Genomic DNA, 27,439 nt, shown 5'->3' with positions numbered 1-27,439 from the left:
ACTATGAAAGCAGTATGAAAGTGGTATATAAGAGGCTGGAGCCACACTACTGCTTTATAACAGTATTGAAGTGCACTGACAACTGTTGGGGCCCATGGACACATGCCATATTCCGCTTCCATACTGCCATATCCTGCTTGGTGTGGCTCCTGCCTTTTATATACGACTTTCTTAGTGCAATATCCTGCTTGGTGTAGATTAGGCCCATGTAACATGAGAAGCTCACAAAATGGATGATGCCACCACATGAAATCTTCGCATAACAGCATAAGAAGATAACTATCTAGTCTAGCCTCTGGGAAGCCCACAAGGGCACATGAGGGTAAGAGACGTCGCCTGCTGTTGTTTCCCAGCGGCGGGTGTTCAGAGGGATGGCACCTCTGAGTGTTGATTAGTAGCTATTGAAAGCCTTCTCCTCCATGAATTTGTATGATCTCCTTTTAAAGCCATTGAAGTTAGTGGCCATCACCACTTTGTAAATTCCTGAGTACATACAGACATAATGTGCTGTAAAAGAACAGCGTGAGCTCCCATGGCTGTTGCTGGCATGGTAATAGTGGGCCATGGGGAGTGACATTTTAAGCCAGAGGCTCCTATTCATTTTATTAGCCTTACAAAAATATCAATAGATATTGGATGTAGTCTAGTTACTCAGATTACACTTGAGAAAAACATAGACCCCCTAACTTATACCAACATTTCTTTAATACAGGGATTGGCAACTCATGCCTCCCTGGCAGTTTCTACAGCTTCTCACTGCTGTCAAAATGTGGCAGTGGAGTTGTGGCTGGGTAGGGTGGGATGGGAGACAAAGCCTCTTTTTAAAAGCAGAAATTTGTGGTTTGCTGATGAAATTTGGTGCATGGTGGAAAAAAGGGGCTGTTTTAAAGCAACATTGCTCCTTTTCCCATGGCCATGCCATGGAATTTCAGTGGCAAACCATGACTTCCTGCTTTTAAAAGGAAGCTACCTCCACCCCGCCCCAATTGTTTCGCCAACAATTTTTAGCAGCTTATTTGACAGCATGGGCGAGGGGAGGAGGCCCCTAGAAACTTTCCACCCCTGCTCTGACACAAACATGTTAGATTTGTCCTCCTCCTCACTCCCAGCATATGCATGAATAAGTCTTACTAATGTAGCACGAACCTGTTAAGGAATTGTATGCTTGTTTGTTTTTTTAAAGGCAGGTGGCTTGAAAGGGGGAGTTTGTCACTTCACTAAAAACTGTAAGATGCAGGAAGGCAATAATTGTGAAAAAAGAGCGATGACCCACTCACCAGATGATGGAGGTGTAGACTTTCTTGAACTAGGTACCACGTCACCCAAACTGGATGATGAATTTCCTCCTGATTTACTAGAGTAAAGTAAATAAACATACACCTTCTTAATATTTCATGTATTTACTTGCATTAGAGCCAACAGAGAAAAGATTTTCCTTGACTGAATGTAGATTCTTCTACCTTACAGAAACTATATGAAAAATTTGAAAACAGAGATTGTACAGGGCCATCTAATTTTCTAGTGGTTCAGCCTTTAATTTAATGTGGGAATTTTTACATGCATAGAACAGCTTTAAATGAACGATAATTCTAAAAACAGGTTGGTTAGCTGTAATGGATATTTTCTCGTGGTTGTCTGTGCACTCAGGCATGTGGGTTCGATATCGGCATGGAGAATTTTTTGGAACCTTCTAGAACAGGGTGGGCAACGTGTGACTGCAACTCCCATCAGGCTCAGGCAGCATAGCCAACGGTAAGGTATGATAGGAGTTGCAGTTCATCAACATCTGGAGGGCCACAACCCTTGTTCTACAGCCTGAACTAGCAGACTAGCTAGGTGGAGAGTTTTACATTATTGTGCATCCTCTGTCCCTTTTATGATAGGTGTGAAACAGGTGGTTGGAATCCCCCCTGGTTTCAATTTTTACGAATCAGAAATTTTCTTTTGGATGAATTGGGGCCTTTCCCCTCATTAAGATTTTAACTACTTGGGAGATATTGACTGGTTTTCGACAACTGCAGCAGGGGAAGAAGCCATTGTGGCTTCTCCGCCCCTCATTTGCATTAGTCCCTGCACTGCAGCACAGGTTAGCATATCGCCTGGACCTGGCACACGGCGTGGGGTAGCGGTAGTGTCATTCTCACTGTACAACCCATGACAAGCAGTACAAATTGCTGCATGTTATCCATACATTGCTGGACAAAGCCGCCACCACCACCCAGTCACATGCTGGGTCGAGATGACATGCTAACCCATGCTGCAGTGCAGGGAATAATGCAAATGGTGGTCACGCATAGGGGGAGAAGCCACAATGGCTTCTTTCCCTATTGTGATTGTCCAAACTCACCCATTAAGACAAAATGAGGAATCGAAAGGAATTTGGGCATGGAATTATAACATGTTATGCAATTTCTGTATAAAAATTTAAGACAAGCTGGGAAAGAAATCTAGGCAATGACATATCAGGGCAAGCTTGATCAAGGGTCTTGTCTATATGGGCTTGTTTACCCCAACCTAAATGTGCATATTCACATTTCAGGACACATGACGCAGCCGTCCATTCGCCGTAGCGCCGGGTTTTTAATGCGATAATGCACATATTTGTAGTGGCGATTTACTGTGACTTTTGGATCACGTCTGAGTTTGCACCGCATTATGGTTATGCATCTTTGGGGGAGTTAAATCGCATTTTGACATGTGGGCAGAGCTGAGGGTAGGACAACGTGATTGGCCGATTTCCCACCTACCGGCTGCCTTGTTCTTTCGCGCCGTTTTTAGTTTGAGTTCTCTGATTTTGCAGAGCTTTGCAGAGAGAGCTTATTAAAACAAAGAGGGGGGAACGGGCATCCTCCTATGCTGTCTTGTTCCTTCCCCCACCCCACTCCTGGTTTGTCTGTAATATGAATCTGAGGAGCTCCGCATATAAAATTTATAGCTTCCATCGTCTCTACTCCGTAGCATCTAATCTGCGTATATGCGCATGTGCGCATTTATAACTGCACTATAAAAAAAATTCAGGGAATAAATTACTGTTGCTGCCGCAGTGTGACGCTCTTTACCTACATTCGAATCAACGAAAATTTGGGTTTATATTTAATGAGGAGCAATCCCGTTGTTGTATAGACGGGGGAAGGATATATACATAAATTGTATTATCTTTGTTATTAGGGCAATAACATGGATTCCTCTGTAATTAGACAGAAGACTCTAAGATCAGAGCTCTCTGTATATCCAAAGCACCACCAGCAATAGCCAGGCAGAGCAGGATGAGAATGGCCTCCCATTCCTCCGGTTTTGTTGTTTCAAGCTCTCTGCCCTACCCATCCCAGGCAGGGATGGGTGACAGAGAGGCTTCTGGAGCTGGTGTGTGGGAAGAAGAGGCGGATCGATGCCTCTTCCCACCCACCAGCATGCCCCCTTTTCCACCCTCCCTGACTTCTTCTGAGGTTGTTCTTGCAACATTGGAAACAGGACCAATGTGGACCATTCCTTGGCAGCTAAGAAGGGTGGAGAAAGATCCATGATTTTATTCATAGGAGAAATGGCAGACAACACATGTTAAAACAAAGCAAACAAATGGGATTAGTTACTGCATATTGAAATTTACATTGTACTGATATCTAACTTGTTAGAGATTTATTCAGCAACGTTTATTTCATGGCCAAAGATGACCATGAAAGAGTATGAGAGATACCTGCAATGGAGAAGGGGTGCGCAGTATGACTGCACAGTTAACCACGCAAAGAACATCAACCAATGTTTGCTTTTCTTCATAATCTCTGTGCAGTGGAAAGTGCTTGTTTCCTCAGAGGAAAAAACTGTGGAGGAATGACCTATTTCACTCCATATCATATCAACAATCAGAGGGATGCCCTATTCCACTCTGCATCATATCATCGATCAGAGGGATGGTTCTCATACAGCCTACCTGAACCTAACACCCAATGCCCATGCTTGTTGGGAATGATGGGGATTCCAGTACAGTGCATCTGGGGGGCACTAGGTTGAGGGAGACTCTTCTAATATAATGCACAAGGTTCGAAATATAAGGATGGATAAAAGGAAATACTTCTTGACACACCACATAGTTAAACTATGGAATTTATTTCCACTGTCCAGTTCAGGACTGAGCAGAAGCCCACAGGGCCGAACCTGACAGGGCAGCAAGGAGTCAAGGCAAGCAGGCCAGAAGTTGCAGCACCCAAAAGAGCACCTAGTGTGCAATTTGCTTCAACAAGATCTGGGACCAAACTAAAGCCTTTTATACTGCAGTTCCAGACTACATGCTTTCCTGAAGAATGGAAGCATTAAAGGGACAGGCCTCTGGCCTGTAGCCTACCACTCCTCTGGCATGTTGCTGGCATTAGCGCACTGGCTTCTGGGAATGTGGGGCTCTTGTAGAAGAGGTCTGGTGCTGGTCCAGTGTGGGGCTAGGCTCAGGGGTCTCGCAATTCTGGAGTGGTGCTCAGACCTGGCACCACTGGATCTTCAGTCTCAGAGTCCATGACATCCACAAGTGTAGTGATGTTCATCACTTTGGATGGATTTAAAATGGAATTGGACAAATTCATGGAGGATAGATCTATCAATGGCTACTACTCCTGATGGCTAGATGCTACCTCCAGTATCTGAGGCAGTTCCTTCCTCCAAAACAGAGGTTAATGTTTGAACACGCAAAGACATAATACAGCCTGGTGACTTTGCTCAGAACTCATCTGAGGGACTGCACAGAGACCATAAAGAAGAACTGTAGCTGACAGCAGTGATGGTGGCCTCTACAGAACTGTTAAAAAAAACAAAACCATTTCTGATCTTAAAAAAAGATCAGCCAATTTAAAGGAGCAAAGGGTAGCCTTCACTGTGACTTAAAAGCTCTCCTCTTCCCACTAATAGCCATTACTATTGTGAAGTGGCAGTAAGTAAAATAACATTAAATTTCAAAACGATAATTAAAGTTTGAAAATTCTATTGCCTTTTCGAAAGTACTGAAATAGCAGCTCCTTTCAATACTAAGGAAAAGGGAAGAGTGCTCATAAAGAATCAGTGACTAATCCTGGTTTTTACATATGTGGAAAAATGCAGACGTAATGGGCTTGTTCAGACAGTACTTTATTCCCAGAATTGTAGCTGAAGAGAGATTTGGAGGAGGCCTTGGCTTCTCTTCAGATTGTATAAATCTTTTACCTTTTACCTGACATAAGCACTGACTTCTGCCCTCACACCTCGCTAACCCAACAGCATGGAGTCTGAACTACTGAACTAGAGAGATCCTTTATTTATTTGAAGATGGTTACTTCCTACCCTATGTGAGGAGCAGGGGAAGGGGCATCTAAGCCTGAACATGTTCCCAGTCTCTTCCTCTAGAATACAATCCTGGAGTCAAAGTTTTGCCTAAATAGTCTCTTTTAAATGACTCAATTAAAACAGAAAGTATATTCTACTCAAGTCAATTCTAGCCAGTGGAGACCGGTGGCTCCGATTTCAGTGGGGCTGAGTTTCAGTCAAAACCATCCAGAACTCCAAAGTAGATATCTAAGGTGCAGAACCCATTTTGGGGATATGGTTCAGCACTTAGCATAGCTCGCTTAGAGTTCTGGCTGATTCTGACTGAAACCCAGAACGGATTCACAGGCCCACCAAAATCAAAGCCACCAGACCCCACTGACTCCAACAGTGTTCCACAATATTACAGTGTCAGTATTAATAGTTTTCATTTATGATTTTAAACATGCTAAACAAATTGTGACATTAATTGTAATTGATTAATACTGTAAACAGTATTAGAGCTTGACTAGGAACATTTAACTAAAAAGGGAAATGGTGAAATAAATATGGAAAAGTAGTTTTAGTAGAGAAGAAAAGCCTATCCACAGATTACTTGTGAGTAGGGCACTCACATGGTATAAAAGGAGTGGGGCTGTGCTCCTGGCCCCACCCCTGACATTGACACTGTAACCCTGAACTCTCCCCACTCTCCAACATTTACATGTTGAGGATAGTTGTAAGCAAAGGAACACTTATGCATAAATAGCTGCTGGGGCATAGGAGCTCCAAGTAATAACAACCCTACACACAAGCAGCTGCTCATGTCACACATAGGGGTTCGTCTGTAGATAATGGTACTCAATGTGCAGATGTCAGGGGTAGGGCCAAGAACACAGTTCTGCTCCTTTCGTGCCTCATGCATGCCCTACACAGAAGTAATGCATGAATACGGCTTAACATTCCCAGGATTTTCACTGCTTTCCAACTAAGTATCTTAACTCAATGGCAATTACATAAACAACAACTTACGATCATTACCATAAGACAAATTCATGTATGCTATATAACTTAACATCCTGCCACAGATAAGAATTTCTCAGGAACTATTTTTCTTTTATTACCTGGAGTAAAATTTTCCTTGCTTTGCCTTTTGTTCATGCTGCAGCCTCATGTTTTCCAATTTGACTGGACTTGGTATGAATCCAATTTCACAACCTTCTTTTACCAAACGTCCTATCCACCAGTCATTATTAAATTTCTAAAGAAAAAACAGATGCATGTATTCTAAGGTCAGAGGTACAGAATTTTTGCCATTGTCAACATATTTCCCCCATCCTTATATATGACAATACTATGCTAGTGCTATAATGGGCTGTATATAGTTTACAGTGCTATTCTGTACATATTTACTCAGAAGTAAGACCCAATGTGTATAGAATCACACCCTCATTTATTAATTAATTTATTTATTTAGAGTATTTTTATCCTCAGCCAAAAGGCTCTCCCCTATTTATATAGGGGCTATATGGACAACACAACAGCCTTACCATGGGTTGTTTAACCCACTGTGGTGCATGCAGGGTCCATACTGCTGCCATTTTGAATATGCAACCATGTTGTGTGAACCCAGTGAGCGTGGGTTATACGAGGCTTGAACAAACCATGACCAGCTGCAGTGTGTTGTACAAACCGGGTCATGGAGCTGGAACCAGATTTAGGGGAATGCAACTGGGCTGGCAGAAGTGGACTTCCCCACTCCACCCTCCTCATAGTACCCCCTCCAGCCCTGTTAAAATGCTACACAGAGGGTCAGAGGACCCTGCTGAATGAGATGAGCTATAGTGCAATGGAGAAGGGGAGATCTCCGAAAATCAGGGGGAGGCACCTACCATGAGCACCCTTCTGTCCATGCAAGGCAGATCCTGGATCCAACCCATTGTAATTTAGGCTACATATCCAGCCATTGTAAAATACTTAAAGAGGCTTTGACTTAGATTTCTACTTAAAATATAAAGGGGAACATCACAATTATAGGCATGTGTGCCTGAACATGGAGCAACTGAGGGTGGATTGACATTTACAATGGACTTCTATCTAAGGCAAGAATCTTAAGGCATCTAGCATGGTAAAAGATTGTTAAATGCCAAGGAAGGAAACCTAGCAAAACAATTACTGGCAGAGCAACTTGCCAAAGGTGGATGGGCCAATTATTAGCTTAACAGAGTTACAGTTTTATGCTGGAGAGACTCAGACTACCTTACTTCATAAGGATAAATGGTTATTCACACATGTAATGTTTAAGGTAGATTATTGTGCAAAATGTACCTGCCGTTCAAGTATTTTCACCTGGTTCAGACTTTTTAAGAGAGGACAATACTTTCAACGGTACATTCAGGAGATGACTTTTGTAGTCCTTAGAAAGGTGTTACTGCCCTTTGTTTTCAAAGAATGCCTCAGCATATCTGGACGGGAAATATAAAGGGATTCCCTATGCACAGTGGTTGTGTATTTGTGGCACTGGGAAAGTAGAAGATGTAGTGACTGTTATATTATCTCTTGTATAAGGAACCCAGAACTCACTTTCTGTGGAGGGTCTTTTGAAAATAAGAGGTGGATGTCCTCTGGCTGACATTTGTGATTTGTTTGCATATTAAAAGAATTCCATCGCAACAAGATTGCTACCTTTGTAGTAGCAACACAGAAAAGTCATCATAATTTTTTCAAAGATGTCTATAGTGGATTGTAAAGGAGATAATCTGTTATAGTCCTTTTGTAAATGTGCCTCACTGTTTGGTTCGTTTTTATCAGTATTTTGTATTTTGCATTGCTATATTTTATATGTGTTGTATTTTGCAATGGCCTTTGTGCCACAGATCACTAATTTCAATCCAATTCAGAAAGGATATACTTTCACAAATATGTTAAGAGAAGCAATCTATGCCTACCAGACAGCATCTGGGGGGCATAGAATGGTTGAATTTCCTGGCTCCGAGCTCGGAGACACAGCTCCGAACTCAGAGCCAGAAACCCAGTCATGTAGCTGGGGCGGAGAGAATCATTTTCATTTCACAGAATACAAATTACCTGCTTTAAATAGTTATTTTCCATCTGAGTAAAAATCTAGTAATTCTATAAGTGTATCCAGATGTTTTAACAAGCACAGCTCAGCCATTTGACAATAAATATTATCTACCTCTGTCAATGTACAGCACCATGTACATTGATGGTGCTATATAAATAAAATAATAATAAGGTAAACTGAAGGACCACAGAAGGTACAGTAGCTCAGTAAGCTTGACAGAAGCAATTATGTGGCATTTTAAATTACCTTCAGGAAGAGAAGAAAAAAAACCCAAAGCCAATCCACTGCATCTTTAACATAAATTCCATCATTTAAATGAGAGTGGGATGCATTCTCCAAGAACACACACACACCCCAATGCATGTACCAGGCATCATGTGTGAGCATACATTCTCAACCCCTTTTTTGTTCCAGTGGCCCCATGAATACCAAAGTCACACTCCATATTTTAAATTCTCCTGTAGGTTGTCAATTTAGTGAAAGGATGGGCAGTGGAGAGGCAACTTTTGAGAAAAAATGGGCAGGGATGCTGATATATCACCTCTATCATATATAAAGACCAAGATATATAAAGCAACAGACTTTAATTAAGGATAAGTCAGGGAATTGCTGCTATAATGGAAGTATAAACTATCTTACTTCTTTAACATGTAGGAAATCCTTCGCTTCAAATGAGATGGCCATGCCTGGGACTGGTACGTCATCATCATGGGCTGCACTGTAGCTAACATTTGTTCGGACTGCAAATGCAACAGGTTTTGTCTGTAAAGCAAAATGAGAGAAAGATGGTTGATATTTTCCCCATAACCTCCTCACGGCAATTTAAAAGGTAACATTTTAAAACAATGAACTATAAAGTACAACTAACTAAACGACAGCATAAAACATTTAAAATAACAACAGTAAAACATAAAATAAAAAATTGGCATCCATTGACTGGAACATCTAGGTCTTAAAGGCTCATTTAAAAACAGTCAGGGAGGGGGTGCACACGAACATGAGCATTGCAAAGGATGGGGCCCCTACAGTAAAAAAAAAAAGCCTTTGTGCCTGCCAAGCTCATAGATCTTCCAGGCAGGCAGAGAAACAAGGCCTCTGTGGCTGATCTTAGCACCTGAACAGGTTCATGTATTCTTTTTATTACGAACATTCATTTATTAATTTTCGAAACCACGCAATAGCCAAAGCTCTCTGGGCAGTTTACAAAGACTAAAACCTTAAAAATAGATTATAAAAACTATATAAACAAATAAACAGCCAGCACACAGAAACACACACATACATCTAAAACAATTTTAAACTATCAACAATAACAAAAATCCAGAACTTGATTAAAACCTCATCATGTGGTTCCAAATGCCTGAGAGAAGAGGAAAGTCTTAACTTGATGCTGAAAAGGTAACAAGGTTGGTGCCAGGTGGGCCTCATCAGGGAGATCATTCCACCACTGATGCTTGACAACAACGAGTACACCAAAGAAATTGGTGAACTAGTTCATAAGAGGCAATCAAAGAGCGATGATGTTCTACTTTGGTAGATGGTAGTTTTCCAGATAACTTGAAAAATAACTTTTAAAAAATGTACGTATTGCATCAAGTTGGTGATAGCCTGTTATTGGTGGTAGCTGGATGGGGGAATAGAGATTGTCTAACTGAGGAATGTCTCACGAAGATGTCCAATATAGCAAAGATGATTAAGTTAGATGGCAATCTGTACATATGAAAGGAATTCAATAGTATAGTTCTCCATTTGTCCTAGAATCATAGAATAGCAGAGTTGGAAGGGGCCTACAAGGCCATCGAGTCCAACCCCTGCTCAATGCAGGAATCCACCATAAAGCATCCCTGACAGATGGTTGTCCAGCTGCCTCTTGGAGGCCTCTAGTGTGGGAGAGCCCACAACCTCACCAGGCAACTGATTCCATTGCCGTACTACTCTAACAGTCAGGAAGTTTTTCCTGATGTCCAGCTGGAATCTGGCTTCCTTTAACTTGAGCCCATTATTCCGTGTCCTGCACTCTGGGAGGATCGAGAAGAGATCTTGGCCCTCCTCTGTGTGACAACCTTTGACGTATTTGAAGAGTGCTGTCTCCCCTCTATCTTCTCTTCTCCAGGCTAAACATGCCCAGTTCTTTCAGTCTCTCTTCATAGGGCTTTGTTTCTAGACCTCTGATCATCCTGGTTGCCCTCCTCTGAACACGCTCCAGCTTGTCTGCGTCCTTCTTGAATTGTGGAGCCCAGAACTGGCCGCAATACTCTCGATGAGGCCTAAACAGGGCCGAATAGAGAGGAACCAGTACCTCACGTGATTTGGAAGCTATACTTCTATTAAGTATACTACTCTACTTCTATTAAGTCCTATACGATGAGCTCCAGCATAAAGAAACTAAAGATATTTTCCCACCAATTCATTATTATTATTCTCAATAATAGTAGTATGAGTAGTAGTAGTATTCATTTATATCTATGCATAGTATTTTACAGAGTACTAAAGGACAATCCTTGTCCTAAGGTGCTTACAACCTAAAATTTGATCTAGGTAAACAACAGAGGCAACCACACACTGAGCAGAATGTATGAAATAGCCTTAAATGGCCATCTTCACAAAATGTATGGATCTTCACACATGATGCATTTTAGCAGGAAGTGGAACAGCTTAAGCAATACTATGATCAGGTATAGGTTACAAAAGACTGGAAAGAAATTCAGAAAGTCAAGATCTGATTTAATTTGGGAAAGCAATCCTATCATAGGCTCAAAGACTTGGAGATAGCTTTGTAGATCCCTGTAGCCCAGTCTTCCCCAAGATGTGTTGTTGGCAGGGAATGATGAGAACTGTAGTCCAGCTCATACGGAGGTACCAGCTTGAGGAAAGTTCTGAGAAGCATCTGGGTCTATCTGCCATTTAAATTTCCCACAAGGTCCCCAGCATATCATCACTCTGGAGCATTGTAGGACATTGAAGTGTAGCTCCTACTCATCTGTGCTGCTTGGGGCACTGCTGCTGCCCACCACTGATGCCAGGATAGCCTGCAAGGATTAGTCAGACAAGGAATAGTGTACTAATATTGCCAAAAGAAAGCCACAAGAGTTGGGATTTTTTGCATACACTTTTTAAAAAATATTTCTAAAGCTCCAGAATAAGTATTAACTTCATCTTCTTTAATCTTCACAATTCTGTGAAGATGGTCAATTTTATCCCCTTTTCCTATGTATGTCATTCACTCATATTCAAGGTGAGACTGCCCTATTTAACATAGCAAGGAAAGGATTGTGAAATGTACAATCAGCAGACTAAAAATGATGTATACATCTAGAAATGTTCTGGCAGCTCCCTTGGTATCTCTGTAATAACTGGTAGGGACTTTCAATGTTTCATATTAAACAGCTGATGCCCCCCACCCAAGGGAAAAGGAGCCTTTCAAAAGAAGCAGTTTTCAGAAAGTCTTTTGAAAAAAGAGTGTTAGCCTAAATATAGGAGCCACTGTAGATGTGTTGTTTCCTCAGCTCTCCTTATAAATAATGTATACGAAAAAGCTGGAAAAGTGACTCAGTATATGACAAAAAAAGAAAAGCAAAGAAAAGTCAAGACTTTTTATAAAGCCTGTTCAGGAAACAGCATTTTTGCACAGCACTGCAAACGCAGATGTTTTGCACGCATGGCTACAAGCATTGGTTCAAGGTAGACATAGTGTGTCCAACAATCAGGGCACCTGAGCATTCCTTCAAAAGTTTATGTGCTTTGTTGAAAGAGACATTCTAATAGCTTGCTATGACTCTGGTTTAGCTCCAAAAGTTCTAATCCATCAGGAAAGTATGTCCCATTGCAATAGGAAATATATCAGTTCTCCTGAATTAAATATTTACCGAAATGTATACAGTATTATCTGTAACCAGTTATCAGAATTCAGTCATTCCTGTCCATAAACGACATGTGCCTATGGAAACCAAACAGAGATCTATTATTCTGAATGATTAAAATCAGCTCACACAGTTCCATACAGATATTGGATTCTGGATCTAAAAATAAGCTATAACTATTTCAAATGGTCTAGGCTAGGGACATTCCTATTGAAAGAAAAGACTACAGGAAGAGCCTTGCTAGATCAGTCTTGGGTGCTGGCAGCAATGCAACTGGTCATGTGCCCTCTTGGCAAATAAAATCGCTCGCAGAGGGGGACTAAAACCCCATAAAATAAAATAATGGAAGAAACAAGATATTTTGAGATTTACTGTGAATGATGAGATCAGTGTATCTTTCCAAATCAGTTTCACCCTGACCCATCAATAATAGTTTCCTGCCATCTCAAAATATCCTTAGCACATCAACTCATCTGGTATCCCACAGGCTGCTTCTGATATCTGACAGGAAGGGTACAATAAAAGAAAAAATTGGAGGAGGGGTATTTTTTGTTGTTTAATTACATATAAGAAATATTAATTAAAACACAATGCAAGCACATTAAATGCAAGATTTTACATTTTTACAAATGTCTCTACATTCTCACTGCATCTAGCAAACAAGCCATCAATAATTAAGAAAACAGTATGCAAGCTGGCTGCCAATGTTTTGACATTCATATTTATGGAATTGTAATTTCTAGTGAAAGTAAATTATTTCGGGGGGTTTCTCTTCAGCTTGCCTATGATACCACAATTGTTTAAATTAGGTTATTCTCAGTGGGGTTGCTTTCCATAAAACTACTAATGGGCTATGATTGTGAATTAATGAGTCCTATACAAATAACGAAAGATGACCTTATGCCCTATAGTTGCCAGATCAAAATGTGAAAGAAAGAAAGAAAGAAAGAAAGAAAGAAAGAAAGAAAGAAGCTATGGTGCATTCAGAATCCACCTGACTTCAGAAGCAACCTAGATCAACGCTTGGAAGAGCAACACTTGAAACAAGCAAAGGGTGAATGATTATTATACATATAAGTGAGTTTTCCACAATTTGTACTCACACATTTCTGATACAATGATACAGACATGCCTAAAGTAATAAAAGCTGCTAGAATCCTTAAGAAAAATAGATGTTAGGAATGCCATGGCAAGAGAGGCTCTACAAACTGTACTCCATGTTATTTCTGTCCTGCTGTCTAGACTGAAATCTCTTGCTTACCCAGAGATCCATGTGATTTTACGGTCAACACTATGAAATAAAATCTCTTAAAATATTATGTTGTTTTAGACAGCAGACTTCCTTGGAATACACACATATTTTTGCAGTCACGTTCTCTGTTTCTTTTTGCTTTTGAGAGAACTGAACACAAAATATTGGAGAGTTAGGCATTATGCAGTACAACCCTACAATGCTTTACTTATTTGAATTTGTTTTATTTATTTACATTTTCTACATTGAGTTGGTGCATATTCTGTTGATAAAGTCACAAAAGATATTAAAAGAAAAAGAAAAGAATACAAAAGAGAGAGAAAACAAAAAAGCAACCAACCCCAACACAAAACCAAACAACATCTATAAAAACTAGCATGGCTATGTGTCCTGCTTTATAGCAGATAGTCCTCTGCTTGAAGGACTGTCCAGCACAAGACCAGTTGAAAGATAAAGAACCAGAGGAAGGGAGAACAGGTGCTTTGTTGTTGACTAGGACTTGAAAGGGACTAACAACCTGGATTCATGTTACAGTTCTCTCTCTCTCTCTCTCTCTCTCTCTGTGTGTGTGTGTGTGTGTGTGTGTGTCTCAATTGAATATCTCCATATTTGGAAGATGCTGAATGAGGTGAGGGATAGCTTAACTGTGACTAACCAATTAGGAACAGCCACAGCGCTGTCCTTGACCTGTTCTTCTCAAATTGCAGTGTTTGGGGTAGTGGGAAACACTAACTGGCTGCTCATTCTGGCCATGGCAGGGGGAGGCAGGGAGAGGGAGCATGTTTCTGCTCAGACTCATAGGAGTCAATCACCCACATTTCCATAGTATGAAAGTGCTGCTGGGCTGGCTGGCATAGTGAGTGAGAAAGCTTCTGCACCTAAATCAGACACAGGCAGGCTCTTTATTTCAGTGGCTGGGCTTCCAGTGCAGGGAGGGGGAGGGCTCCGTCCAATATATCTGGAGGGCACCAGGTTGGAGAAAGCTGGAGTGGGGACATTTAAATAAAAAATCCTAAAAAATCAAGGCATGAATAGATCTGATTCAAACTTGGCGTGGCTAAAGTCCTCCATAAGAGCTATCACCTTGCCATGTTTCATCTCTCTCTCTCTCTCTCTCTCTCTCTCTCTCTCTCTCTCTCTATATATATATATATATATATATATATACACACACACACACACACACACATAAAAATGAAAGCATTTTTTATCATTTCCATTTAAAAAATTGCTAAAAATCAAAGCATGAACCAAGCTGATTCAAACTTGGCAGGGCTAAAGCCTGCCACAGCTATCACTGTGCCAAGTTTTATCTCTTTATCTTTAAAAATGAGGGAATTTCAAGCATTTGATTAATTTCCATTGATTAGAGCAGTTATCCGAAAAGGGGCAGTTCTCCAACGGGTAATCCGAAGGGGTGGAGTAAGGGTAGCCGCTCCAAAATTGGGGCAGAGAATCACCTCAACAGAGCTCTGGCTAGAATTTCGAGGTGGAGAAGACCCACTTTGCACTCCCCTAACAGTTCTGTCCTTTCTAGAAGATCACTATGAGGATGATGTTGAGCATTTAATGATGATGATGATTGCATTTATATCCCGCCTTTTTTTCCTCCAAGGAAGTCAAGGTGGCGTACATAATCCTCCTTATCTCCATTTTATCCCCACAACAACAAACCTGTGAGGTGAGTTGAGCTGAGAGTCTGTAAATGCCCCAAAGTCACCCAGTAGATTTCCATGGCTATGTGGGGACTAGAACTCGGATCTTCTGACTCTCAGTCCACTGGCTCAAAAGTAAGTTCCTCAATATACTTATTCCTAGACAAATATGAACAGGATTGTAATCTTAATCTAATTTAAGAGGACTTCCTTAAATCCAGTTGCAGTGGTAGCTATGGCATAGTCTCTTTAGTCATCTTCAAACAGAATTCAAGTCTGCACAATTCAGACTTAAACATCTTATCATTTGTCAAGGCTAGTAGTCTTCTTTTTCTTTTCAAAATATGTGGATTTTAATTCTGTTATTCCAATTTCTGGGTGCTATTCAATCACAGTTTATGTCCCAGAATGAAGATAAATCATATTTTCATATATCTGATATTATTTATCAACAAGACAGACACTTGAGTGGCAAACTAAGAGCCTTTTCTGTGTGTTTAGTCAAAGCATGACTGAGCATATTTTACTGATATGAGCAGTATTCCTTCTCCCACAAGGATGAGCAAATAACCTCAAACTTATATCGTATGGGTACTACTGTTTATTCTCTATGTTAGTTCTCCTTGTCAAAAATTACATTATACATACAGGATATGTGTTTCCTTGAACAAGCTGAATCACGTCTTAAAGTATGGAAGTATTTCACAAACCTCAATTTTTAACTCAAATTCCTCAGTATCACTGTTAGTGCTGAACAAGAAAAATGTGAGCATACCAATTATGATGATAAAAAAAGAGAAATAATTACATTTTCAAAAGCTATGTTTTCACATTTGCCAGCACATATTTTTAGAATGAATTCATCCTTTGTAATCTCTCCACGTGTTATCATGGTGCTTGTTAAAAATGTCTGTACTGTGTAATTTGTTAAATAAGTACTGTATAAACACTTTAGAGAAGCATGAATACAAAAGTAAGAGTTTAAATGTCATTGTTACAAGGCTACTGTATTCTTATGCCCATGCAGCATCATTTGAAAAATACATATGGTATTTTGCCCTTTAAAGGTTACGACAACATGTTTAATATTTTTATAATTAAATGGGCAGATCTGGTTGAACATTTGTTAAACTAGCACTGTTTTAAGCCTGGTCAATTAAGGTAGTCTCAATAAGAATTACTAGTATTGTTATGTGTTTCTCCTATAGCCTGTTTGTGTTCAGCTATTTTTTCATCTGTGACACAAAAATAAACTAGGATGGTAAGAACATAGGGCACAGTTTGTTATCCTATTACACAAATACTGTAATTTAAAGACTGGCTCTCAAATAACGCTGATGAAGTTCTTCATGCCCCTGTATAAGAAGGTAGATGTAAGTTAAACATTAAATATGTTGCATGTACGTGATCATAATGTTTCTTTTACTCAGCTGTCATTGCATGGATCTCCAAACCTGGGTATGCAGAGATTTAAGAAAGAAAATTCCATCATCACCACTGGGGGGGGGGGGGGACTTAAAGGGAAAAAAGTGACTGGGTGGGAACGTTGATTCTGATCCAAATTTACATGCAAGTAAAAGAAACCGTTATGATCACCAACACCCTGCGCATTTAACGAAACATAATCTAGGGAAAATTCTGGGCGGGATGATGGGGAGACAAAGATTGCCTCCACCGCTCGTCCTGCCCTGCATAGGTTGCTCATAAGCTTCCAAGTTCAGGGGCATATAAGCTTTGAGAGCACAACCCATAGGACTGCACCTTTATTAACTAACAATTCTCTAAGAATCCTTAAAGTCTGACATCAGTCTCACTAAAGTGGCACTTACAGTTTTTGGAAAACAGCCTCACACTTTAAAAATGATTAAACTGGTAAGATAAACAAGTCAGGAGCCCTTGGGAAAATTACACTTCCAAAGCCCTGTCAAGACCTATTCGGCATTCCAGGTTTCAGAGTGAGAGAGAGAAGGGAAGTGTGGACTTCACTTCTTCACTTTCCCTGCAGCTGCCAGGGCACCAAGAGGCATTACTATGCACTTAAAAGACTTGGGGACCCAATCTTTCCATTCACATTAATGGAAGTTTTTTTCCTAAGCATAACTGCCATGTGGAGGAAGAATTTTGGGGAGCAAAATGCACAGTAACAGAAGATTCACCCTTCCCTTCCCAACTTTGAGACCCCTGGAAATCCCCCTCCCCTCATGGCAGCTAAGCTTAGGAAAAACTTCCCATTGGCCCAAATGATCAAATAAGGTCTTGTAAAAACAACAACAACCCACAAGGGATATGTGACAAAACCAAGCCTCCCCTCTTCTGTCCCTTTAAGGAATCCCGTCCTCCTACTAACCTCCCTTCATCAGCAGAGAAAAGAGGTGAAAATGACGGAATTTCATCCAATAGACCATCTAGCAATCATCTCCTAAGATTCAGCTCCCTTGCAAATCATTACAGACTTCCCTCTTTTTGACTGGACGTTGATATCTGTGTCCATTGACTGCCTTCTTCCTAGACCTGAACTTTTAAAGAGTTAGCTCTGCTATGTGCCTTTGTATTGCCTGAAAATTGCTGCTGATCCTGATCTACAAAGAAGTCCTGTACTTTTCCCAAATTCTCACATCCATGGAGGCTGTGCTTATTGAACTAAGATAGAAACTATAAAAAGGGGGGCAGCTTTCTTTCCTTTTATGCAACTGTTATTTACTCTTCCCTTACCTGAAACTTTTTAAATAAAAGTCAAATTGGAATTCTGGAGTTGATTAAATGTTTCACTAAATCACAGGATCTGTCGCACTCATATGCCTAGCCATTTAACCATGCAACAAGTTTTTAAGGAGAGTTTAATGGAAGTATGAAAAGAAGTATGTCTTTCTTCAGAAGAGCATACCATGGGTCTGAGTTCTGCGTGTTCAGACCCACAGTAGATAATGTGGTGGCAGCAGTTGCCCATGAGTAAATAACATGCAAGGCACTTCCCAGGCTTCTGTACCGAACAAGAAAGGTGAGAGTATGCTCCTGTTTGTTATAAAACTAATAACTGAGATATGTTAATCGTTGCATGCATCTTGTTCTTTAAGAAATCTTCAGAGGCAAAGAATCTGACACCTCATAATGCTGCTATCTGTCATGTATAATGGTAACGTTAGTATGGTTTTGTTGTTAAGAAAATCCACGTAAATATTAAAAGTTTTGTCTTCTGATTTTCACAATGAACCATTCTTCATTTTTTTAAAAAAAATACATTCTAAGGATATATATATATATATATATATATATATATATATATATATATCAGCTAGTCTTTAATGTATTATAGCACTTTTGGAGGGGGTGTCTTTTTTTTTAACCAGGGAGAGTAGAAACATTAATTAACATAATAACAATAGGTAAGAGCAATTATTCCTACTCTTTAGTCTTCACAATGGCAACTTAGTGAATGACTAAGTTTAGAAATATGTCCATTAATTTATAATATCTAATAAATACATTGTGCATAGATTTGGTAGCCGGATAGCAAGAGGTCCAATTATAACAATTGTAAAGCTTCTAAAATGAATAGCCACCTGATCTGTCTTCCAAAGTGTAAATTCACAATTTACAATACTGGAATCATTTAAATACTTTGTATGATTGCTTGCCTAATTTGCTATTCTAAGTATCATTGCAAGTAATTATGTGCCAACATAAGCCATTCTATCCCAGTAGGCTTGGTATCTTCTACTACTAATTGTGGGACGTTAATTTTAAAGCCATTGCACTAAATTTTAACCATAATGTCTTTTCCCCTACCATTCTAGCACCACTGAAACATTCAGGCAGTCAGATATAACACCATGGATTATCACGTTTTCTGAACGCAGATGATTACCAAAGCAATGTTTGCCTTGCTTGGGAGCACTCACTGGGAGCTCTCCCACACCTACAATCCTCTCTCTCTTCTGTCTGGATCCTGTCCACAACCTACCTGATGCCAAGTTACTTCCACTCCAGTCAAACCCTATTCACGCTTTATTAAGCACCATATGGGCTTTCAGGCTGCCCAGTACTGAGTAATGATATCTCATAAACAAAGATTCCAAGTTTTCTCTTGGAAACTACATTTTTTATTTATAGTATTCAAGGGTGACTTTATGCAGAAGAAGGTAGGGCTCTTCTACCTTTAAGAGTTATGTAGAAGGAGGATTTTGGGCAGGATTTCAGCTTGTCGGTAGAGATGGCAGAGAACTAGCTTGTTTGACCCATAATTCAATTGGGCTCCTTGAACAGTTTGAGCAGCCCAGCTCTTGCCCTCTCTATGAAGCAGAAATTATCCTGGATTTCAAATTAAGCCAAATTGGTGTAGAGCTAGTTGTCATCTTCATTTGCAGCCTGAGATTATGGGAACTGGCATGTGTCCACAGTCTCATGCTGCAAAGAAATCCTTTAAAAAAAGGCACCCAGCCCTACACAGCCCAGGAAATGTCCTGCTTTTTACAGCCTGAGAACCTGGGTTCTTGCAAGTTCCATAATCCTCCAGCCACATATGGTGGAAGTGCACATAAAGCCTAATTCAAATTGGTATTGCCTTAATTAGTCTAGCACGTTTGCTTGCATTTTTGAGCAGCCCACTTTGAATACTCACCGCATTAAACAGGGAGGTGAGAAAAGTGGCATTGGTTAAAATGTTCCTTTTTATGCAACTATTTAAAGGTACAGAAGCCATGTCATTATTTGCACCTAGTTTCTCTAGTTCTGTAGAAAATAGAAAAGGGAACTACCAATATTTATTATACAGTACTGCCTACTATCAAACTTCATGGATGAATTAATATATCTGTTCTACTCTCTGCTATCATAGACTAGAAGCTGGTCAGGGGAAAATCTTTCAAAATAACTTCAGGGGACATTATACATATATATAAGCAGGCATGGATTTCCTTAGGCTCAAAGGATTGTGTGATACTATACAGTGGATTTAGATCTAATGTCAGTCTCAGTTTTTCCTCTGAATTGTTTCATCAGAAGGGAGACTCACGTGAGGCACAATTTTTCATTCAGAAAAAAATCTATTAAAAACAAATTATATATTCCTGAAAGTCTCTCTGAAACAAACTTGTGAAATAGTTTGGATACTTGACCTATAGTGTTATTTGATAATCCATGCTCATACACACACACACACAAACACAGAGAACTATTTCATGCTGGATCAGACCAAGAGTCTATCTAGTCCAGCACTTTATTCACACAGTGGTCAAACAGCTCTCAGCTGGGAACCAACAAGCATGGGTGCAACAGCACCCTCCTGCCATGTTCCCCAGCAACTGGTGTATATAGGCTTACTGCCTCTGATACTGGATTCAAAGCCTAAATGGAACATCTCAAGAATGGTCTCTGCCCATGTAAGCCTGTTCTGAGAACTTTGTTCCACTTCTAAGGCTCTTTTTTAGGTCTCTTTGCCATCGAATGTTCACTGGATAGACTCAAGATAGGGCCTTTTTTACTTTGTCACCCACCAAAATTTGAAATAGCCTAACAACAGGGGCACATATTGCCCCATTTCTGTTCTCTCTTAGATGAGCAACAAAAACAATTTCATTTCAGTGGGCCTGTTTGGAATACTGCTTTAAATAAGAATTTGGCTGCTGTTGCTTTTTAGCTTCTGCTAGAGTTTGTTTTTATAGTGTTTAATTTTTACAGAGTTATTTCATTGAAAGGCAGGATAGAAATTTGAAACATCAGTAAAGTAAAAAAGTAAATGACACACACACACACACACACACACACACACACACACACACACACAGAGAGAGAGAGAGAGAGAGAGAGAGAGAGAGATGGCATACATTGTAAATTATTACTGAGTCCTGCCCACAGACATAAGAAAGCACTTGACTGATAAGGTCTTTTGCCTGCAGACTATTTGGGCGGTGGTGGTGGTGGTGGTTGTGCTTTTGAGACCAAATTGTACTCTCATTAGAACAGTAACAATGTCAGCTACTTATATGAAACAATGGGAAAATTAAGGCTTTATTACAACAATAGCATCTTTTCCCCATTCCCCACTACCCAATAGCAGAAATGTTTTGTTTTTTTAAAGCCAGGTCTTTTGGGTGGATAAAATTTGTTCAGCTTTTTAAAATTGCCTTGAGAAAACTCCCTGTACTGGATGGAGAAGGGTAACATAATTGTGCTCATACTGCAGTTGGTCAGGGTGGGATTCAGGAGTCTGAGCAATATGTTACATATGAGTTGTGGGAGAGGACAATAACCCTGAAATACATTCCAATGTTATTTCCTCCACACTTTGTGTGAGGGGAGGTAAAAAGAGTGGTTTATGACAACCTTGTCATTGAGCCTATTTATTATTATTATTATTATTATTCCCATTTTGCAAGGGTGGTGTGGTTGTGAAGACAGCTGAGTGTGAGTGACTCAGCAAACCTGTAATGTAGTCTATTGTTAAGCATTCACATACTACTGGCAGGGGTGGGTGGGAGCAGGCAGGAGCTGAGAGACAGTAGCTTACAATAATGTTGTAACATAGTTAATATACAGCGATCACAAATTGGATGGGGGTTACAGCCACTCTATACAATCTACATATTTTAGATGGGGGCTGGGGTGAAGTGCGCTTACCAGTCTCTAATAAAGACTTCTAAGGAGTCTCAGCTAGTCAACCCATTCTGTTAAAATGTGTCACAGATACAGATCTGCACTGCAAAGTACACAGTGCACACAAGTTCTCAAGGTGCAGATAGACAGTAGAACAATTACATGCAGATATTTAACAGTGAGCTTTTCTACACATGACAGTTATTGTGCACTCATCATTCCCCACTCACAGTTGTTAATGGGGTTTTTAGACGTTGTGACCCTCCAGTTTCATGTCGATTTGTAAACAACACTTTCAGCAAGTTTTTTTTTAAAGCAGGGGAAATGGGGTATTGTTTGTGATGGCAGAAAGAAAACCCTGTTTCTACTTATGCATTTGTGCTATCCTGCTATACCACAGTGCCACTTGTAGGTTATGAAGTGGAAAAACAGAAAAGAAAACACCCCTCGTGTAGTGCTCAGTTCTCAATGAAACCAAAAGAAGAAACAATAGATAAACAGCCTTGTGTAGAAAAGAACAAGTAGAGCAAATGAGATTCCGCATCAGATTGCGACAAAAATACATCTTCCACCACTATCTCAATCTGCTCTATGGCTGTTCTGCTGGCTTTAAATGAAGTTCACCTTAGACTACATTTGGCCTTTGTAGTCTCACTAGTCCCTACCTTCAGCAGCCCTGTAAAGGTGTTGTCATGTTGGTCTACAGTTCATATTTGATGCTCTTTGTCTATAACCCTGAGAACACATATTTTTGTTCCTTTGCTTTTCCTTCTCTTTCACATGTTCTTCCATTTCCCCTTTTCCACATCTGTTTACTTCTCTGAGACTTTCTGGACCAAATTTATGCCTCAGTCCTTGATCTAATACTGTCACCCTGGAAAGTCCAGTTCTCCATCTTGACCTCACTCTTTTTAAAATTGCTTAAGAGCTGCATACAAGCAAGCAAATCCAAAGCCACACTTTCGGCCACTTTTGAAAATATGGGGAAAGTCAACTTATCCTATCCTTCGAATGAAAAGTTTTAAGTGAGGGTACTGAAAATTAAAAATAAATAAATGACATGTTTTTTAAAATGGAATTATTATGCAGTTCCATAATATGGCACATAATGTAACTCACACATACAAGGGCAGTTTCATTTTTATGCATTGTGGGACCATCAGAAATGAAACAAAGAAAACTCCAGGTAAATGCATTCTAATGAGCCACTAAGTATATGTGAAACCGTGTCATGTATTGACAGGTATGACAGAACTTATTTGCATTACTCTCAAACAGTAGTAATTCAGTTTTCTATGATCAAGACAGCTTAAATTAAGTATCCAAATTAAATCATACTTTCATTAAAAAATGTACATACCAATTGGCCCAGTTTCAACTGTCATATCTCTGCTTATTATTAATTATTATTATTATTATTATTTATTTATATAGCACCATCGATGTACATGGTGCTGTACAGATAACACAGTAAACAGCAAGACCCTGCCGCATAGGCTTACAATCTAATAAAGTTGTAGTAAACAATAAGGAGGGAAAGAGAATGCAAACAGGCACAGGGAAGTGTAAACAGGCACCGGGAAGGGTGAAGCTAACAGTATAGAGTCAGAACAAACTCAAAGTTTAAAAGCTATAGGGAAAAGAAAAGTTTTTAGCTGTGTTTTAAAAGCTGTTAAGCCAACATATGTGCCCACACAGCCCCTCTCCACTTCCCCTCACACAAGCCAGGAAGTCTCTAATTCTCGATAGTTTTGTTTCATCTGAACTGGCAAACTATGGTTAGTAGCTTTGGAACAAGCCAGGACATTTAATAATTTAATATCCTGGCTTGTGTCATGATTCCAAGCCCCTCCTACTGGTATGAGAGAGTAAAGATGTCTGCTGTGTAATCCACAAAACTTTATTCAACAAACAAAATATCTCTTCTCACCTGAAGGGTGTGTGAATGCCAAGACCTATGCTCTAAGCTTAATTTGACCAACAAAGCTAGGCAGTTGCCTTCAACTCTAGCAGAGCTGTTCCCAACATTCCAACAGACACTTTTCATCAGGGAGGGTCTTTCCTGAGAAGCCTCTCATGAGCCACTACCCAAAGAGACCGCCTCCCACCCCCTCTCAACTACGCTTTCTTGATCCTGCAGTGGATTCTGGGATCTGTCAACTCCAATGCCCCTTTCCCCTCAGACAGAGGCTGAATTCCCAAGGGGGGTGGGTTTCTGGCCATCTGCATTCTCGCAGATAAGATGCTGGGAAGACTGACTCCTGAAGAGTCTTGGAGAAACTCCTCCCCGCTTCCTGTGTTGGCTGGTAAATTTATGGTCCTCCTTATTTGGATTTTGAATTTGATTGACCCCCTCAACCCCTTTCCCCACACTAGGGAGAACAGGCCTAATCATGACAGCTTGTTTCAAAGTTGGTAAGCATAGTTTCTGGTATTTATAGAGATTTCCTGGTTTTATCACAGTTTGCGCAAAAAGAAGAATGAAAGAGCTGCATGCACAGGAAAAAGGCTCATGAAAATTTTGGCTTAATAAACAGATATGATCATCCAAGCACAGACAATTATTGCTTAGTCTCGGTTATCTGTGCTCTGATAACTAACGTGTTGGATTATGGTAATGTGAAGTTGCCTTTCGAAGACAGTCCAGAAGCTGCAACTAGTACAGAATGCTCTTGCTAGATTGTTAACAGGGACCAAGAGATAGGATAATCTTACTGTTCTGAAACAACTTCTTTTCTGCTTCTGGGCTCAACTCAAAGTGTTGGTGCTTACCTTAAAAGCCTTACACAGCTTGCAACACAAGTATCTGTCACATTTGTCTTCTGTCATACTAGCCCACCCATGAACTGATGTCTTCACCTGAGTTTTTCTTTCTGAAGTCAGTTGGAACTGACCTTGAACTTCATTTAATTATTATATGAATTATAATAAGGAACAATAGTTAGGTTGCCACTTCTGCTGTGATTTATTAAGATCTGCAACACATAGACTTAAAAACTAAGACTCTGTAATGAGAACAAGAAAGCCTTCTCCAACTGAGAAAGAACCTAGAGAGAAAAATGTGTGTAATACAAACTGCTATGACTTTCTGCCAGTGTGCCTTAATGGTTACTACTCTGAAATTGTTAACAGTACAGTTCTATACATGTATACTGAGAAGCCCCATTAAGTTTAATGGGACTCACTCCCAGATAAGGCGGCAATCTATACACATTTGAGAATATGTACAACTGGACTCAAAAGAGTTCTGAGTAATCAAAGCAACAAATTTAGCATTCAATCATAGCTTTCCATACATTATTTGTGCCTCATCCATTTATTTACAACCTGATGCTAAGATGAGTACTAGACATATTAAATATTTGGAATGCAAGAACTGTTTTTCAAACTGAGATGAAGACCCAGACAACAAGATCTGGAGGTTGGGGAAGGATGTGCAAGATGATATGAACAAAAAGGGAGAGAAGTCTCAGCCTGGCCACATGTTCCGTGGTCTCAGGATCAGCCTGGGCTAGAAGGAAAAACTGGGCTAGAAGGGTAGGGCAATATCCTGGGGAAATGGAGGGATCATCCCTCCCTGCCCCCGGGGTGCCCTGTGCATCATGTGAACGCACAGGGACGATCCCGGGGTGATCCCTGGGATATTGCCCCATCTAGCTATGGCCTTAACCAGTCTTTCTTGGACATCCTTCCTCTCTGCGCCATTTTAAACGAAGATGGGATGATTCCCAGGATTATACTGTGATCACAATTATGTCCTTGATATCCTATTTGTTTTGCTAGTTTAGGTAGCACTTCTACATCTACACAACTACACAGTCCAATCTACATGTACGCAGTTCTACAGCCCAATCTAGAAGTGAACTGAGGACTAAATGGACATAGGGTCAAACTTGCATTTTTTTAAAAAAGTGCAAACTACCTTGGAAGATTGTCATCAGGTGTGAAAGAGTTGAGAACAAGAGATCTGCACTGTACTTTCCCATCTTGCTGTTTTGTCTGCCAAAAGTAACCCTCTAGTTGCTTTTCTTCCCACAGGGAAAAGATACTTTCATCCCCATGTTTAGAAAAACATCTGGGGGCAATTTTAGCAGACTTCTCCATCCCCTGTTCTGCTTTTCCTGATGGCAACCTCGCAAGATGCTTTTAATTAAAAAAAAAAAAGTCAAGAAAGAGAGATTAAATCCAAATTTCACATCATATATCATGCTGGTAATCTCTCTTGTAATAAAATAGGAGTTACATAGGTTTTCAATTTCACCTTTTACTAAAAGCTGAAATAAGAGAAGAAAAGTAGGTTTTAAGAGCCAAAAGAGTTTCCAAAACATACTTTTCCCGATTTACATGTATCCATGTCCATCTCTGATTATAATCTGGGGGAGGTTTGCTCTTAATGTTAGCAAACACAATTAATACATAATCAGTGGTATACATTACTGGTCCAAAACGTTTTAAAAATGTGCTCTAAGGATTTCAGTTGTCTTTTTCTGGCTTTGAATTATTCCTATATGCCAATATTTTCCACATTTCTCTGAACAAAAAAATTGTTATCACATTAATAAGGATCACTGTTTTCATCCACTGTGTTATATAGACAAATAATAATCAGTGGCACTATTTTGATCCTGATAGATAGCACATAAAGTGAAAAAATAGAAAGGGTGAACATTCAAATGCAATGCATAGAAATTAGCATTGGTTGGGATGGGGATGCACCACTGGTGCTAAATCAAAAAAGTCAAACAACTAGAGTGACAGTATGCACATCAGTACCATAAAGGTAAGCTAAAGATATCATTTTCAAACATAGCTGTGGAAGCAAATAAGTCTGTAAGCAGAAAGAACAACGTATTTGTAATTTTCATAGTGCTTTTTAGAATTTTTTTCTATGTTTGCTTGGAAATATTTTGAATGGTCAAACATTTATTTCAGCCGATATGTTTTCTTTAACAGCAAACATTTTCATCATTGAGTTAGTTAAAGTAAATGGATTTTCTGGAGTTCAGCTATAACTTTTATTAATGTGCAAATGATTTAAATCATTAACATTTATGTAGTACTGAAACACCATTGTTGTAGCAGCTTGACACTGCCAATACTTCTGCTGTTTACAAGTTGTCTCACAGTCAGAGACAATGTCAGACTTGAAGTTTATTCTTCAACCAGCTGAAATAAGAACACTGTTTTGATGAACGGAAATACAGTTTTAAAAAGTCACGGTCTGCTGGCAGTTCCTCTTTAAACTCCTATGGCAGCTTTGCTAGAGGTCATGAATATTACATAAGGGCTGTCCATGCATTCAAGCCAGCATCACTAAGCCAAATTCCCATAGCAACACTCACATAGATTTACTCATCAGTAAGAGATGCATCAGCTTAGCAGTTAACTGCTCTAATGCTACTCAGGTTTTTTCTTTAAGTTCATATTATATTAAATCTTTTTCTTTGAAAGTTTAATTTTACTGATAGTCTGAATGAAATATGTTCTCTTTCATACAATAGTTGACTTGCATCATCAAGTTAAAAGTGAAGGGAGAAATTTCATAAATATGTATGTTTATCAACCTCTGCCAGCTGAGATGCCTTAGTCTCAGGGGAGTTAGGATGGGGAGACGTGAGAGTTACTGACCCCAATTGTGCTACCTCTTTAACAGCTTTCTATCTCCGAGTTTTAGAACTAAACCAAGAGCAAGGCAGCTGAGAGCACAACTGTATTTCTTCCGGATTCAGCAGGA

At 39.8% G+C, this 27,439-nt stretch overlaps 1 protein-coding gene across 2 annotated transcripts in view; it reads right to left on the bottom strand.

Annotated features, from left to right (window-relative positions):
* CACNB2 (calcium voltage-gated channel auxiliary subunit beta 2) overlaps positions 1-27,439 on the bottom strand; it is a 171,268-nt gene that overhangs the window by 24,305 nt on the left and 119,524 nt on the right. For both annotated transcript variants that reach the window (XM_063127457.1, XM_063127466.1), the window contains 3 exons: positions 8,987-9,109; positions 6,387-6,523; positions 1,278-1,354 (listed from right to left, as the gene is read on the bottom strand). In XM_063127457.1, the coding sequence (XP_062983527.1) occupies positions 1,278-1,354; positions 6,387-6,523; positions 8,987-9,109 (337 nt within the window). The remainder of the gene's footprint in view (positions 1-1,277; positions 1,355-6,386; positions 6,524-8,986; positions 9,110-27,439) is intronic.

This window comes from Elgaria multicarinata, chromosome 1, assembly GCF_023053635.1.
Source record: "Elgaria multicarinata webbii isolate HBS135686 ecotype San Diego chromosome 1, rElgMul1.1.pri, whole genome shotgun sequence".
NCBI classification, from domain to species: Eukaryota; Metazoa; Chordata; class Lepidosauria; order Squamata; family Anguidae; genus Elgaria; species Elgaria multicarinata.
Note: the sequence above shows the minus strand (reverse complement) of the source record. Positions and strands in the feature narration are given on the sequence as shown.